General features: G+C 47.1%; 1 protein-coding gene across 8 annotated transcripts in view; it reads left to right on the top strand.

Annotated features, from left to right (window-relative positions):
- Positions 1 to 12,373, top strand: part of LOC134349807 (arf-GAP with Rho-GAP domain, ANK repeat and PH domain-containing protein 1-like) — a 310,918-nt gene that overhangs the window by 280,804 nt on the left and 17,741 nt on the right. For all 8 annotated transcript variants that reach the window (XM_063054705.1, XM_063054704.1, XM_063054701.1 and 5 more), the window contains 3 exons: positions 4,549 to 4,662; positions 4,954 to 5,090; positions 7,826 to 7,908. In XM_063054705.1, the coding sequence (XP_062910775.1) occupies positions 4,549 to 4,662; positions 4,954 to 5,090; positions 7,826 to 7,908 (334 nt within the window). The remainder of the gene's footprint in view (positions 1 to 4,548; positions 4,663 to 4,953; positions 5,091 to 7,825; positions 7,909 to 12,373) is intronic.

The raw sequence follows: 12,373 nt of genomic DNA, 5'->3' as shown, positions 1-12,373 counted from the left end.
GGAGAACCCCAGGGCGTTCTATGCGTATGTGAAGAACAGAAGGATGACAAGAATGAAGGTGGAGCCGCTAAAGGATAAAGAAGGCAACATGTGCCTGGAGGTGGAGGAAGTTGGGAGAGGTCCTAAATGAATGCTTTGCTTCAGTATTCACAAGTGAAAAGGGCCTTGATTGGGGTGAGGTTGAAATAGAACAGGCCTATGTGCTGGACAATGTGGAGATTAAGGAAGAAGTGTTGGATCTTCTTAAAAACATGAAGATTGATAAGTCTCCAGGGCCGGACGTGATATACCCCAGGTTGCCGTGGGAAGTGAGAGAAGAGATCGCTGGAGCTGTAGCTATGATCTTTGAATTCTCTTTGGCAGGGGAGGTGCCGGAGGATCGGAGAATGGCAAATGTTGTTCCCGTATTTAAACAAGGTAATAGGGAGAATCCTAGGAACTATAGACCGGTGAGTCTTACGTCAGTGGTCTGCAAACTATTGGAAAGGATTCTTACGAATAGGATCTACGAGCACTTGGAGAAGTGCAGTCTACTCAAGGATAGTCAACATGGCTTTGTGAAGGGAAGGTCGTGCCTCACGAACCTAATTGAGTTTTTTGAAGAGGTAGCAAAAGAAATTGTTGAGGGTAGGGCAGTAGATGTGGTCTTCATGGATATTAGCAAGGCATTTGACAAGGTCCCCCACGGGAGACTCATCCAGAAAGTCATGAGGCATGGGATCAGTGGAACCTTGGCTGTTTGGATAAAAAATTGGCTTACAGAAAGAAAGCAGAGGGTAGTTGTGGAAGGATAGTATTCTGCCTGGAGGTCAGTGACTAGTGGAGTGCCGCAAGGATCTAGGACCCCTGCTGATGGCAGTGCTGAGTTAGGGGGAAACCAGACGTAGCTCAACACCACCACCAAGAGGGCCTGCAGTATACTGCACCTTGGCTCAGCTGGCTCTCTGGTTGGTCAGGAGATGGAATTGAATTGAATTGACTTTATTACATACATCCTTCATATACACGGGGAGTAAAAACCTTTGCGTTACGTCTGCGTCTAAGTGTGCAATGTGCAATTTATAGTCATTTGCAACAAATAGTATGTACAACAGGACAATCAATATAACCTAGAAATTCAGTTGCCTCAGCATGAATTAATGAGTCTGACGGCCTGGTGGAAGAAGCTGTCCCGGAGCCTGTTGGTCCTGGCTTTTATGCTGCGGTACCGTTTCCCAGATGGTAGCAGCTGGAACAGTTTGTGATTGGGGTGACTCGGGTTCCCAATGATCCTTCAGGCCCTTTTTACCTGTCTTCGTAAATGTCCTGAATAGTAGGAGGTTCACATCTACAGATGTGCTGGGCTGTCCACACCACTCTCTGCAGAGTCCTGTGATTCAGGGAAGTACAGTTCCCATACCAGGCAGTGATGCAGCCAGTCAGGATGCTCTCAATTATGCCCCTGTTGAAAGTTCTTAGGATTTGGGGGCCCATACCAAACTTCCTCAGCCATCTGAGGTGAAAGAGGCGCTGTTGTGCTTTTTTCACGGCACAGCCAGTATGTACAGACCACGTGAGATCCTCGGTGATGTGTATGCCGAGGAATTTAAAGCTGTTCACCCTCTCAACCCCAGATGCACTGACGCCAATAGGGACTAGCCTGTCTCCATTCCTTCTGTAGTCCACAACCAGCTCCTTTGTTTTTGCGACATTGAGGGAGAAGCTGGTTCCTTGACACCACTGTGTCAGAGAGATGACTTCTTCTCTGTAGGCTGCCTCGATATTATTTGAGATAGGGCCAATCAGTGTAGTGTTGTCAGCAAATTTAATTAGCAGATTGGAACTGTGGGTATAGTTATGGGTATACAGAGAGTAAAGGAGGGGGTTTAGGACACAGCCCTGAGGGGCTCCTGTGTTGAGGATGGGGCAGAGGTGAGGGAGCCCACTCTTACCACCTGCTGGCCATCTGACAGGAAGTCCAGGATCCAGCTGCACAAGGCAGGGGGAAGACACTGTAGGCAGCTGAGAATCTGCCTTCTCTGTTCGTGTTCCCTCCCTGAGTCTGTCCCATGCTCCCCATTTATTCAATCTGAATCACCAAAGCATAGAAAAACTTACAGATTTAGTGCAAATAAATTGGTGACACACATTCGTGCCATGATTAGGAGTTGGCATGACATGACCACAGCTTGGGGCACAGGAGTTCAGAGTTCAATTCTGGCACCATCTGAAAGGAGTTTGTATCCCCTCCCCATGAACACTGGGTTTCCGGATGCTCTGATTTCCTCCCACGGTTCAAAGACGTATCGGTAAGTAGGTTAATTGGTCATTGTGAATTGTCCCGTGATCAGTGTAGGGTTAGATAGGTGGGTTGCTGGGCAGTGCGTCTAGTTGGGCTGGAAGAGCCTGTTCTGTGCTGTATCTATATATAAATAAATAGGAATTCAAAGCTCAAAGCAAATTTATTATTAATGTGCATGCATATGTAATCAGTGGCCACTTTATTCGGTACAGGAGTGGAACCTGGTGTGGTCTTCTGCTGCTTAGCTCATCCACTTCAAGGTTCAATGTGCCGTGCATTCAAAGATGCTGTTCTGCACACCACTGTTGTGATGTGTGGTTATATGAGTTACTGTCATCTTCCTATCAGCATTAAACTTTCTCATTAACAAGATGTTTTCACCTACAGAACTACCACTTACTGGATGTCTTTTTTTGTTTGTCGCACCATTCTCTGTAAACTCTGGAGCAGGGTTTCCCAACCTTTTCTATGCCATGGACCAGTCTGTGGAATCCCTGCACTAGAGACCATTGTGCATGAAAATCCCAGGAGCTCACCAGTTTCTGAGATACTCAAACCACCCCGTCTGGCACCAATAGTCATTCCATGGTCAGAGTCACTTAGATCGCATTTCGTCCCCATTCTGATGTTTGGTCTGAACAACACCTGAACCTCTTGACTATGTGTGCATGCTTTCATGCATTGACTGGCTGATTAGGTATTTGCATTAATGAGCCAGTGTACAGGTGAACCTGATAAGGTGGCCGTTGAGTACAGTGTGTCACCGTAGACTACTCTGAGATTCATTTTCTTGCATTCACAGCAAAAGAAGACAAAATGTGCAAATACAAAACAATGGATAGGAAAGGTTCAGAGAGAGACAGGCCAAAGGAAATGCAGAGAATTGTGAACACGACACAGCACATCACAGAAACCAGCTCCACCTTTAGAGACTTTGCCGACATTTCTCACTGCATCAGCCAGCAAAATCAAAGACCCCACGCACCCAGACATTCTCTCGTCTCCCCTCTCTCATCGGGCAGAAGATACAAAAGCCTGAAAGCACGTCCCACCAGGCTCAGGAACAACCTCTACCCCACCGTTATCAGACTCTTGAGCAAACATATTGAACGATAAGATGGTTTCTTGACCTCACAATCTACCTCATTAATAGGATGGGTAAGAAGGTGTATTATGTGTTGGCCTTCATTAGCCAGCAGATTGAATTCAAGGCCCATGAGGAAATGTTGCAGGTCTAGAAAACACCCCCACCCACCTTGGACACTCTCACTTTTTCCCTCTCTCATCAGGCAGAAGATTACAAAGCCTGAAAGCATGCCACATCAGGTTCAAGCACAGCTTCTACCCCAGTGTTATCAAGCACTTGAACAGACATGCAAACACGAGGAATTCTGCAGATGCTGGAAATTCAAGCAACACACATCAAAGTTGCTGGTGAATGCAGCAGGCCAGACAGTATCTCTAGGAAGAGGTACAGTGGATGTTTCGGGCTGAGACCCTTCGTCCTGACAAAGGGTCTCAGCCCGAAACGTCGACTGTACCGCTTCCTAGAGATGCTGCCTGGCCTGCTGCGTTCACCAGCAACTTTGATGTGTGTTACTTGAACAGACATGCTGTACATTAAAACGGACTCTCGGCCTCACATTCTACCTCGTTATGATCTTGCACCCTTATCATTTACCTGAACTTCACCCTTTTGGTAGGTTTTACACTTTATTCTGCATTGTTGTTGGAGTCACGGAGCACTACAGCACAGAACTTCAACCCTCGATGAACTGTTACAGGAACCTCAGCTTGTAGGTGTGATCCAGAATCTGCAGGGAGAGGCAGAGTGAGTCGGTCGCTGTCTGCCTGCACTGCACTTCCTCTGAAACTGTTGCTTTATTCTGCATTCTGTTATTGTTTTACCTCAGTGCACTGTGTAATGATTTGATCTGTATGAACAGTTTGCAAGACAAGCTTTTCACTGTACCTCAGTACATGTGACAGTAATAAACCAATCCCAATACCAAACACAGGTAAGTTGAAAGTTCAGAGTAAATTTACTATTGAAGTATGTACATGTGGGATTGATACAGTCAGACAACCGTCTGTACATGTGAGATTGATACAGACACCTTGGCTGGAACGGAGTAATGGGGCCGAACGGCCTACTTCTCTGTTGTATGACTCTTGAGTACATTCGGTGTACTAATTGCTCACCCCACACCCTGTGTTAAGGGTGTGTGTTTATCCCATCTCAATCACAGTGTTGTTGTTTCTTTCAGAGCGGCCCCTCCATTACTCCGAGAAGGTGTTGCCCATTCTGCACTCTCTGGGGGCTGACTGCTACCTGGTGGTGAAGAAGAACACGGCGCTGGAGACCATGCTGATGTACCTGGGTAGGTGCGGTCCCGGGTTCCTGATCACGTCACTGGGTGGGAGATCCTTACCCCTTCCCCTCAGACACTCTATCCTTACCCCCCATCATCTCCTCCTCACACTCCCTCTTTGTCACCCACCTCCCTCTCTTCCTCCACATCTTCCTCTCTCCCTCTGCAGCTTCCACTCTCAGTCCACACCTCCCCCTCCCCGTGCACTGCTCCCTCCCCCTGTTGCCGTATGCACACTCCCCCCGCCCTCTCCCCACCCCTTGCTGTGTCTGACGCCCTGCTGTGCTCTGCCTCCCACAGGGAGTAAGGTGGCTGACCAGAAGCACGGAATGGCCAAGTTCCGAGAAGAGCGCAAGTTGGGACTTGGGACGGGGAGCTTCAGCGACCGCTACTTCATGCTGACTGACGGCATCCTCCGGCTCTTCAAGGAAGTGCGGGTGAGTTGCGCCGGGCGAGGGGGGAGGGACTGGCACGAAGGGCAATCAAACTGATTCATCTGCTGACCTACCTACAGGAAAGGCCTCGATAAGATTGAAAATGTACAGGGGCCAGGGATGACTCGGATCAGGTCCACAGCAATCTGAACAAGAAAGCTCAGTCACTTGACATTCGAGATGAGGTGGGAAATTGGATTATACATCGGCTTGGAGGGTGAAGCTAGAGAGTGGTAGTAGAGGGTTGCCTTTCGAAATGGAGGTCTGTGACTAGTGGTGTGCCGTAGGGATTGGTGCTGGGTCTGTTGTTGATTGTGATAATGTGCTTAACTGGATCAGTAAATTTGCAGATGACTCCAAGATTGGGGGTTTAGTGGGCAGTGAGGAAGACTATCATGGCTTGCAGTGGGATCTGGACCTGCTGGAAAAAGGGGCTGAAAAATGTCAGTTGTCATCTAACGCAGACAAGTGTGAGGTGTTGCACTTTTGGGGGGACAGGGTAGGTCCTACACAGTGAACGGTAGGGCACTGAGGAGTGTGGTAGAACAGGGGGATCTGGGAAAACAGATACATAATTCCATGGTAGTGGCATCACAGGTAGATTGAGGTGTGGCCTTCATAAATCAAAGTATTAAGAATCTCAGGTAACACACACAAAATGCTGGTGGAACGCAGCAGGCCAGGCAGCGTCCACAAGAAGAAGCACAGTTGACGTTTCAGGCTGAGACCCTTCGTCGTGAGTCCTGGCGAAGGGTCTCGGCCCGAAACAGCTGCTGTACTTCTTCCTAGAGATGCTGCCTGGCCTGCTGCATTCCATCAGCATTTTGTGTGTGTTGCTTGAATTTCCAGCATCTGCAGATTTCCTCGTGTTTGCGTTTTTAAAAAATCACGGGTTTTGGGATGCTATGTTGAAGTTGTACAAGACGTTGTTGAGGCCTAACTTGGAGTATTGTGTGCAATTCTAGTCACCTACCTACAGGAAAGAGGAAAATAAGGTTGAACGAGTACACAGAAAATTTACAAGGATGTTGCCGGGGCTTGAGGATCTGAGTTATGAGGAAAGGTTGAATAGGTTAGGGCTTTCTTCCCTGGAGCGGAAGAGAATGAGAGGAGATTTGATAGGGTAAGTGCAAGCAGGTTTTTCCCACTGAAGTTGGGTGGGACTACAACTAGAGGTCATGGGTTAAAGGTGCAAAGTGAGATGTTTAAGGGAAGATGAGGGGGAACTTCTTCACTCAGAGTGGTGAGAGTGTGGATCAAGCTGCCAGGGGAAGTGACGGATGCGGGTTCGATTTCAACATTTAAGAGAAATTTGGTTCAGCACGTGGATGGGAGGTGATCCAGGTGCAGGTCGAGGGGATTAGGCAGAGCAAAGGGTCGGCACAGAATAGATGGTCCGAAGTGGCTGTTCCTATGCTGTGGTGCTCTATGACTTTGTGAACACCCAGAGTGGTCGGTGTCTGTGTGTCCTGGTCGGGGGCAGAAAGGAGGAGTTAAGTTGGTGGACAAGACATTGACTGAGCAAGCAGGCCTGGAGAGGTTGTGTGGCCGCCCGACTCCTCTGCCACACGTCCTGTGGCTGAGCTAGCATTCCTGCAGGAGGCTAAAGAAATTCAGCATGTCTCCTTTGACCCTCACCAACTTTGATCAATGCACACAGAGAGCATCCAACCCAGTGCATCACAGCGCGACCACGCCTTAGACAGCGGCGGAGTTGAACCGGATCACTGACGCTGTAACAGTGTGGCGCTCACCAATACGCTACTGTAACGCCCATTACTCGGATGCGTCACGGCTTGGTACGGCAACGTCTCTGCCCGTGATCGTGGCAAACTGCAGAAGGGAGATGTGGACACAGCTCAGAAACCAGACTCCCCTCCACGAACTCTGTCTACATTTCTCACTGCCTCAGTAAAGCAGCCAGCGTAATCAAAGGCCCTTTATATGCCCCGGGCAATCTCTCTCCCATCAGGCAGAAGATAGGAAAGCCTGAAAGCGTGTACCACCAGGCTCACGGACAACTTCTGTCCCGCTGTAAAGAGACCCTTGAACAGATTCCTAGTATGATTAGAGCAGGGGCTCCCAACCTGGGGCCCACAGACCCCTTGTTTTATGGTATTGGTCCATGGTTGGGAACCCCTGGATTAGATGGACTCTTAGCCTCACAGTCTACCTCATCATGGCCTTGCTCATTATCGTCTGCCGGCACTGCACTTTCTCTGTAACTGTTACACTTTATTTTGCATTCTGTTATTGTACCTCGTTCTACCTCATTGCACTGTCATGACCTGCTAATATGAGGGGACATAATTGTAAGTGAGTAGAGGAAAGTATAGGGTGGATGTCAGAGATAGGATTTTTAGTTAGCAGTGAGTGTGTGGAATGCAATGCCGGGGGTGGTGGTAGAAGCAGATATATTAGGGATGTTTAAGAAAGGCACATGGATGATTATGTGGGAGTGAAGGGTTAGATTGATCTTGGAGTAGGTTAAAAGATCAGCACAACATCATGGGCTGAAGGCCTGTACTCTGTTCTACGAGCTACTAGTGAAGCTTTTAGACCATAAGACACAGGGGCATGTTTGGCCATTTGATCCATTGAGTCTGCTCCACCATTCTATCATGTCTGATTTGTTATCCCTCTCAACCCCATTCTCCTGCCTTCTCCCTGTAACCTCTGACACCCTGACTTACCAATTCAGTGTACCTCAGTAATAAACGGATCTGAATCCCTTCCAGAGTAACAAGCCAGACAAGGAATGGCCGGTGAAGAGTCTGAGGGTCTACCTGGGCGTTAAGAAGAAACTCAAACCACCGACATGGTAAGGAGCATCCAGATGTGGCAGTCAATGCCGCTGGCTTCACTCAAACAGTAATATAGACCACAGCCTGGCTGTTCTGGAAAGCCGATTGTACGAACAGAGGGTCGCCTCTCTGACCGGAGTGGCGTATTGAAAGAGTTGGTGCTTGGCCAGTTGTTGTTTGTCTTCTATATCAATGATCTGGATGATAATGTGTTTAACTGAATTAGCAAATTTGCGGAGGACACCAAGATTGCAGGGTGTAGTGGACAGTGAGGAAGCCATCGTGGCTTGTAGACAGAAAAATAGCAGATGGAATTTAATGCAAACAAGTGCAAGGTTTTGCAGGGTAAATTTTACACAGTGAATGGTGGGGCATGGAGAAGTGTGGTAGAACAATGCGATCTGGGAATGGGGGGAAGGAGGGGAACGTCGACTCAGACCATGAGAGGCCTGTGTCGGGCATTTTTATGCCTTACGAGGTGCAGATTGGAAGTCTGTGTGGGGCGCCACTCCTCACACAGACACTGGAGCAATGTGTGGTTAAGTGCCTTGCTCAAGGACACAAACACACTGCCACAGCTGATACTCAAACTAGCGACCTTCAGATCACTAGACGAACGCCTTAACCACTTGGCCACGCGCCCAACACTGATCTGGGAATACAGGTGCATAATTCATTGAAAGTAGATAGTCATTAAGAAAGTTTTTGGCACATTGGCCTTCATTAATCAATATATTGAGTACAGGAGATGGGATGTTATGTTGAAGTTGTGTAAGAGGTTGGTGAGGCCTAATTTGGAGTATTGTGTCCAGTTTTGTTCGCCTACCTACAGAAAGGATGTAAGCAAGGTTGAAAGAGTACAGAGAAAATTTACAAGGATGGGTCTGGAGGACCTGAGTAAAAAAGAAAGATTGGATAGGTTTGGACTGGATTCTTTAGAATATAGAAGATTGAGGGGAGGTTTGATAGTCATAGTCATACTTTATTGATCCCGGGGAAAATTGGTTTTCGTTACACTTGCACCATAGATAATAAATAGTAATAGAACCATAAATAGTTAAATAGTAATATGTAAGTTATGCCAGTAAATTATGAAATAAGTCCAGGACCAGTCTATTGGCTCAGGGTGTCTGACCCTCCAAGGGAGGAGTTGTAAAGTTTGATGGCCACAGGCAGGAATGACTTCCTATGACGCTCAGTGCTGCATCTCGGTGGAATGAGTCTCTGGCTGAATGTACTCCTGTGCCCACCCAGTACATTATGTAGTGGATGGGAGACATTGACCAAGATGGCATGCAACTTGGACAGCATCCTCTTTTCAGACACCACCGTCAGAGAGTCCAGTTCCATCCCCACAACATCACCGGCCTTACGAATGAGTTTGTTGATTCTGTTGGTGTCTGCTACCCAGCCTGCTGCCCCAGCACACAACAGCAAACATGATAGCACTGGCCACCACAGACTCGTAGAACATCATCAGCATCGTCCGGCAAATGTTAAAGGACCTCAGTCTCCTCAGGAAATAGAGACGGCTCTGACCCTTCTTGTAGACAGCCTCAGTGTTCTTTGACCAGTGCAGTTTATTGTCAATTCGTATCCCCAGGTATTTGTAATCCTCCACCATGTCCACACTGACCCCCTGGATGGAAACATGGGTCACCGGTACCTTAGCTCTCCTCAGGTCTACCACCAGCTCCTTAGTCTTTTTCACATTAAGCTGCAGATAATTCTGCTCACAACATGTGACAAAGTTTCCTACTGTAGCCCTGTACTGAACCTCATCTCCCTTGCTGATGCATCCAACTATGGCAGAGCCATCCGAACAAAATTGTAAGTATAGATAGGGTAAGTGTAGACAGGCTTTTTTCCACTGAAGTTGGGTGGGACTATAACTAGAGGTCATGTGTTAAGGGTGAGAGGTGAAAAGTTTTAAGGGGGGCATGAGGGGAAACTTCTTCACTCAGAGGTTCGTGAGAGTGTGGAATGAGCTGTCAGTACAAGAGGAGCATGTGAGCTCGGTTTCAACATTTTAGAGAAGCTTGGATGGGTACTTGGATAGTAGGGGTATGGAGGGCTGTGGTCCCAGTGCAGGTCGTTGGGAGTAGGCAGATTAAATGGTTTTGGCGTGTACTACATGGGCTGAAGGGCCAATTTCTGTGCTGTACTTCTCTATGACTCTATGAGAATTATGAGACCATGAGACATAGGAACAGAATTAGGCCATTTGGCTCATTGAGTTTCCTCTGCCATTCCATCTCTCTCAACTCCATTCTCCTGCCTTCTCCCTGTAACCTAACAATAACCTATCACCCTCCACTTTAAATATACCCAATGACTTGGCCTCCACAGATTCACCACCATCTGGCTAAAGAAATTCCTCCTCATCTCCGTTAAAAAGGGGCATCCCTCTATTCTGAGACTGTGCCCTCTGGTCCGGGACTCGCTGGACTCAATGATCTGGACCATTGATGTAGGGTAGAAAGCCGGTATCTTTGCCAGGCTCAAAGTGTCTAATACCAGACGGCATGCATTTAAAGTGAGGTCAAGAAGATGTGAGGGGCAAGTGTTTTTTTTTCCCCCACACAGAGTGCTGGGTGCCAGGAATGTGCTGTTCAGGGGAGGCGCTGGAGGCAAACACTGTGGAAATGTTTGAGTGGCTGTGAGTTTGTCAGTCTTTATGTGAAGGTTTTCATTGATTGTATTGTATTTCTTTGTTCTATTATGAATGCCTGCAAGAAAAAAAATCTCAAGGTAGTATATGGTGACATTGTTAAGGTAGTATATTGTTGCAGTTGTATACAGGCCTCCCAACAGTGGCTGGGAGGCGGACTACAGATTACAACAGGAAATAGAAAAGGTGAGTCAAAAGGGCAATGTTATGATAGTCATGGGAGATTTTAAGATGCAGGTCAATTGGGAAAATCAGGTTGGTAATGGATCTCAAGAGTGAGTCTACGAGATGGTTTTTTAGAGCAGTTTATCATGGAGCCTGCTAGGGGATCAGCTATACTGGATTGGGTGTTACGTAATGTGATTAGGGAGCTTAGAAAAAGAACCCTTAGGAGGCAGTGATCACAAAATGATTGAATTCAATTTGAAATTTGTTATGGAGAAAGTAAAGTCTGACATAGCAGTATTTCAGTGGAGTAAAGGAAATTACAGTGGTATGAGAGAAGAGTTGGCCAAAGTAAATTGGAAGGAGCTGCTGGCAGGGATGACAGCAGAGCAGCAATGGTGTGAGTTTCTGGGTAAAATAAGGATGGTGCAGGATAGATGCATTTTAAAAACAATGAACTCAAATGGCAAAATACTACAACCGTGGCTGACAAGGGAAGTCAAAGCTAATGTAGAAGCAAGAGAGGGCAGACAACAAAGCAAAAATAAGTGGGCAGTTAGAGGGTTGGGAAGCTTGTAAAAACCTACAGAAAACAACTAACAGAATCATTAGGAGGGAAAAGATGGAATATGAAAGCAAGCTAACAAACAATATCAACATGGATAGGTTAGAGGAGCAACACCTTGTATTCCATCTGGTTAGCCTCCAACCTAATGGCATGAACATCGATTTCTTGAACTTCTGGTAATTTCCCCTCTCCTTCAACATCCTCCATGCCCATTTCCCTCTCTCACCTTCTCTCCTTACCTGCCCATCACCTCCCTCTGGTGCTCCTTATCCCTCCCCCACTCCCTTTATTCCCAGGCCTTCTATCAGATTCCCCCTTCTCCAGCCCTGTACCTCTTTCACCAATCAACTTCCCAGCTCTTTACTTCACCTGTTCCCCTCCTGGTTTCACCTGTCACCTCCCCTCTGCTCAACTTTCTTACTCTGACTCCTCATCATTTTTTTCAGTCCTGATGAAGAGCCTCGGCCCAAAATATTGACTGTACTCTTTTCCATTGATGCTGCCTGGTCTGCTGAGTTCCTCCAGCATTTTCTGTGTGTTGCTTGGATTTCCAGCGTCCTCAGATTTTCTCTTGTTTGTCAAGGTGGATAGAAAAATCTTTTTCAAGGATATAAAAAATAAGAGATGAGAGTTGATAAAGGACCACAAGAAAATGAGGCCGGAAAAATAATAACGGGGGACAAGCAGACGGCTGATGAACTAAATGTGCATTTTGCATCAGTCTTCACTGTGGAAGACACTAACAGTGTTCCAGATGTTGAAGGGTGTGAGGGAAGAGAAGTGAGTGCAGTTCCTATTACAAGGGAGAAGGTGCTCAAAAAGCTGAAAGACCCAAGGGTACATAAGTCACCCAGACCAGATGAACTGCACCCTAGGGTTCTGAAAGAGGTAGCGTTAGAGATTGTGGAGGAATTAGTAATGATCTTTCAAAAAATCTTTGGACTCTGGCATGGTGCCAGAGGACTGGAAAATTGCAAATGTCACTGCACTCTTTAAGAAAGGAGGGAGGCAGCAGAAAGAAAATTATAGACCAGTTAGCCTGACCTCAGTGGTTGGGAAAGTGTTGGAGTCACTTGTT

This window comes from Mobula hypostoma, chromosome 7 (assembly GCF_963921235.1).
Source record: "Mobula hypostoma chromosome 7, sMobHyp1.1, whole genome shotgun sequence".
In the NCBI taxonomy this organism is placed as follows: Eukaryota; Metazoa; Chordata; class Chondrichthyes; order Myliobatiformes; family Myliobatidae; genus Mobula; species Mobula hypostoma.
Note: the sequence above shows the minus strand (reverse complement) of the source record. Positions and strands in the feature narration are given on the sequence as shown.